Source organism: Vigna umbellata, chromosome 1 (genome assembly GCF_029865625.1).
Source record: "Vigna umbellata cultivar VRB3 chromosome 1, Vumbellata_1.0, whole genome shotgun sequence".
In the NCBI taxonomy this organism is placed as follows: domain Eukaryota; kingdom Viridiplantae; phylum Streptophyta; class Magnoliopsida; order Fabales; family Fabaceae; genus Vigna; species Vigna umbellata.
In genome coordinates, this window is record NC_142165.1 from 105169385 (window position 1) to 105173964 (window position 4580).

At 37.2% G+C, this 4580-nt stretch overlaps 1 protein-coding gene across 1 annotated transcript; it reads left to right on the forward strand.

Annotated features, from left to right (window-relative positions):
• Positions 1 to 1265: 1265 nt before the first annotated feature.
• On the forward strand, positions 1266 to 3678 carry LOC124843665 (serine/threonine-protein kinase RIPK-like). The gene is made up of 5 exons (XM_047320465.2): positions 1266 to 1945; positions 2106 to 2241; positions 2355 to 2491; positions 2585 to 2708; positions 2826 to 3678. Exons 1-5 carry the CDS (start codon positions 1559 to 1561, stop codon positions 3473 to 3475), a joined length of 1434 nt encoding a protein of 477 aa, XP_047176421.1. The 5' UTR covers positions 1266 to 1558; the 3' UTR covers positions 3476 to 3678.
• The last annotated feature ends 902 nt before the right edge of the window (positions 3679 to 4580 follow it).

Below are 4580 nucleotides of genomic sequence, written 5' to 3' on the forward strand. Positions count from 1 at the left end.
TATGTTACCAAACTGTTTTATTATACTTTATTAAACTGTTTTCCACCATGTGTACTGTATGGTCACCCGATCAATCAAAAACTAGGTGACTAACCATCCAGCGAGAAAATGATCAATCCATCTAAAAATTATTCTAAACAATAATAGTCATTAATGGATAATGAAAATAATAATCATTGATTGACAATTAACAAGAATAATAATCATTTATTGGTGATTAATGAGTCAAACTTAATGGTAAACTCATTATAATATTTATAAACATAACAATGAAGAAAGGAGAGGAACTATGATTACTCATTCTTATTACAAAATTTATTGAGTAAATAACTGATTTGAGCGTGTGAGAGTGTATGTAGACACCCTTCTCTAGACATGAAAAAGAGAAAAAATAACGCAACTAAATAATAGAGCAGACACCTTTAAATGCTTTGGACTAGAGATATCAACCCTCCAAAACAAAAAGCAAAAACAGATAGTAATATATAAGGTCTTCACTAATGTGGCTACCTTTTAAAAGTAGAACTATAAGATCTACATGAGGGAACATAATAATGCAAGAACATCATCGGAGTTCTCCATTTTCTTTGATCGCAAGAATCAACGCTGACACTGCACACAACAAACAAACCATGAATTCACACCTTCTTATGACCAGTTTTTCAGCATCTGGGGCATGCAGTGTTCTTATTTCTCTGTTTCTATTTTGAAGTTTCAGATAGCACGTGAACAAACAAAAACTCGTCTTAAAGAAAGCAAAAGGTCAACCCATGACAAAAAAATAAAATAAGAATAACGTACTTAGAAAATCTCTTCCATTTCATATAAATTTATTAGTCTTTTTTTTTCTTATAATGTCTATTTTTTTTTATCTCTCCCATAAGAACACACCATTTAATCTCTCTAAAGAAAGCTTTGTATTTCTCTTATCTATCAGGTTAAACTTGTGAAGAATTATAGTGTCAGCAGAAAACACATCAAACAGATTTGTTTAAAGATAATTAGTACATTGAGATCTAGAAACTTATTTTGGATTGTTGTGAGCTGAAAATGAAAGAGGCAATCTGGAAGCCACGAAGGTGCTTAAAGGATTCCAAATTTATCAGAATGGTGCAAAGTCAAGGAGGGGTAGCCGCGTCATTTTCTTTAGCCCACCTTAGACCTGCGATACTACTCGGTTCCCATTATCTATCAAATAATTAACCTCTTCAAATCTTTGGCCTTTTCATCCTCGCCAAACACCAACCACCTTTTTTTCTCTGTTTATATCTAAACAAGGTAGAAATTTTCCATTTATTAAACAATCTAGACAACTACTAATAAAAAAAAACGGAGGAAAATCAACACGGATAGAAAACCCATCAGCACAAGATTTTAAATCCATGTTATCCCTCTAGCCTCCCTTTAAAATCTTCAACCTTTTTCCATTTCACCACACCATCTCTATCTTCCTCAACCTCACATCTTCTTCCCAGAAAAGCATAAGTTTTGCGGCATAAGACTTATCGGATTGAAGATAATTCAGACACACCCCAGATAAAGCACAAGGGTAACTGACATGACAATCGGATGGGGTTCGATCTTCTCTAGTTGTTTCAGGAGTGAGTCTGTCTCTCCTTCTCCCAAGCCCACCACCAAAGAGGTGGCTAAAAAGGGTGGCTCTTCTTCCAACAGGGTCTCCATCATGGACTTGAGTTTTCCTGGCTCAACGCTTTCGGAGGATCTCTCCGTTTCTTTAGTGGGGTCTAACCTCCATGTTTTTTCACTCGCCGAGCTCAAGATCATCACACAGAGTTTCTCTTCGAGTAACTTTTTAGGAGAAGGAGGTTTTGGACCCGTGCACAAGGGCTTCATTGATGACAAGCTTAGGCCTGGCCTCGAGGCTCAACCGGTGGCCGTCAAGCTCTTGGACTTGGACGGTTCTCAGGGCCACAAGGAGTGGTTGGTAAGTACCCCTTTTCACCTAATGCAAAATGTGGACTAGAATTAATAATGTGATACTGACCTGGTTTAATTTCTTTTATTGCTTATGATTTGCTTGATTAATAATAATCAGTATGACTGAGTTCTCACTTCTGACTTTCCCTCTGGTTTTCTGATGACAGACGGAAGTTGTGTTTCTGGGTCAACTAAGGCATCAACATCTGGTGAAGTTGATTGGATATTGCTGTGAAGAAGAACATAGGCTTCTGGTATATGAATATCTACCACGAGGCAGCTTAGAGAATCAACTGTTTAGAAGTAAGATTTCGATGGCAATAATATAGTACTTAACAACACTTTCTTTTTGTATTATTAAATTCACTTCGCATAGCGTTGAAGGACTAAACTTTAATTTTTTTTTCTGATGACAGGATTTACGGCATCGTTACCATGGTCAACAAGAATGAAAATTGCAGCGGGAGCTGCAAAGGGTCTAGCCTTTCTACATGAAGCAAAAAAACCAGTTATCTATAGAGATTTCAAAGCTTCAAACATTTTGTTAGACTCTGTAAGTAATCAGTTAATCGCTTTCTCTGTCTTACTCTAGTGTTCCGTTTGAAGAATTGGGTTATTAACTCACTCTGGCCATTCATTCTTTCAGGATTATAATGCAAAGCTTTCTGACTTTGGCTTGGCAAAAGATGGTCCCGAAGGAGATGACACGCACGTTTCAACCAGAGTCATGGGCACACAAGGGTATGCGGCCCCGGAATACATCATGACAGGTAAAAATAATTTCATCAAAATTAAAACACAACAAGACATGGTTCACTTCAACGGCGATTAATGAATCAGTTGGTCACTCAATTCTTACATGTGCAATGTCTTTTTCTTCCATATAGGACACTTGACAGCAATGAGTGATGTATACAGTTTTGGAGTTGTTCTCTTGGAGATTCTAACAGGAAGAAGATCAGTGGACAAAGGGCGCCCCCCAAGAGAACAAAATCTCGTGGAGTGGGCCAGACCTGTTCTGAATGATTCCCGGAAACTCGGCCGAATAATGGATCCAAGACTTGAGGGACAGTATTCTGAGGCAGGGGCAAGAAAAGCAGCTGCATTGGCTTACCAATGTCTCAGCCACAGGCCAAGAAGTAGACCCTTGATGAGCACTGTGGTTAGTGTTCTTGAGCCTCTTAAGGACTTCGAGGATGTTCCAATTGGACCCTTTGTTTACACTGTTCCACCTGATCATAATGAAATGGCAAAAGAGGTTGAAACACCCAAGGATAGGAAGAGGGAGAATGGTCATCATCATCATCATCACAAGAATGGTCATAGACATCATGATCACGACGAGGCTAATAAAGATGCAAATGGTCACCATCACCACCGAAATCGTCGCCACAATAGGCCTCATCCACTTAAATCACCCAAGACACCAATTTCATCATCAGAGTCACAGAGTAATGAACACCGAAATGCCAGAAGAAGTGGGTCAAATTCACCTGACACCTCTATTGCATCAGAAGCACAAGGAAGCATGGGCTAGTAGACACACACGGATCATACTGTAAATACCTATTTACTGGTTAATTATTAGAGGTGATTACATAGTAGTACTAGTATTAGGCTAAGTTCAACGAGCCTTCAAGCGAATAAAAGACAGAAAGGGTGCAAAGGAAAAGTAGAAAAGAGTGCCATTGTAATGGTCCTTGCACTGGAAAACAGGATTGAGTTTTTTTTTTCTATTTATTTATTTGTCCAGTTTCCGGAGGAAGTTAATTATTTTGAATTGTGTATAGAATGATGAAATTTTCCCTTATGAATCAAACGACCAGTTCGATAAATAGAGAATTCCGAACTACCAAGTTTAAAAAAGATCTGCAACAAAAGAGAGTACAGCTAAGTAGTTTGACCAAATGACACGTGAAAAAGTCCAATTGCCAATTCCATATGATAGTAATTTATTTGGTCAGAGTGCAAGACAGCCGCCCTCATTATATTTTTTTTTAGTTTACGCCACATTAAGATTCATTTTAATTACTTTCGTTCTTAATTTTTATAATCACAGTTATAAAATAAGTAACGATTAAATAACTATATAGCCGAAATTTTATCATCATTGATTAACAGAAAACATGTTATAATATCGTGATTAAGCTTCCATAGTGTGAACGTGCTTTCTCTACCACTGAAAGAAGATTGCTGTGAAAATATGTGGTCCTGGCATGTAAGGATAGGGAATATCAATTATTAAAGATGACGTAAACGACAGAATTCACCAACTTCACCATAGTGCTTCAAGAGGTATTGAATCCAAGTGAAAAAGATGAATGTAAAAGATTTATGTGTGAAAAATCATTTTTCAATCCAAGTGTTACATACATTAGAATCAAAGATAACTGTGTTTAAGAAAGCAAATACCACTGCTCTGAAAGTAAACTTTAGCGGTAAAATGATTCAAAAAATTTACTCATGATAGAAGCAACAGCTCTGAAATCCACTCCACACGAAACCAGACAGCATTCATAGTCATATTAGTTTGCAAAAATGATGTCTGTGAAAGACAAACTGAAATAATGCAGACCAAAATACATAATATATGAACGCATTCAGTGACCTTGGTAGATTTGACAATAAGGGCTGCTTCTGCA

Excerpts from the sequence above, each read along its gene's own strand:
- LOC124843665 (XM_047320465.2), top strand. The coding sequence starts at position 1,559 with ATGACAATCGGATGGGGTTCGATCTTCTCTAGTTGTTTCAGGAGTGAG. Across the intron at positions 1,946-2,105 it reads AGGGCCACAAGGAGTGGTTG|ACGGAAGTTGTGTTTCTGGG; the intron begins GTAAGTACCCCT and ends TTCTGATGACAG. Across the intron at positions 2,492-2,584 it reads CAAACATTTTGTTAGACTCT|GATTATAATGCAAAGCTTTC; the intron begins GTAAGTAATCAG and ends TCATTCTTTCAG.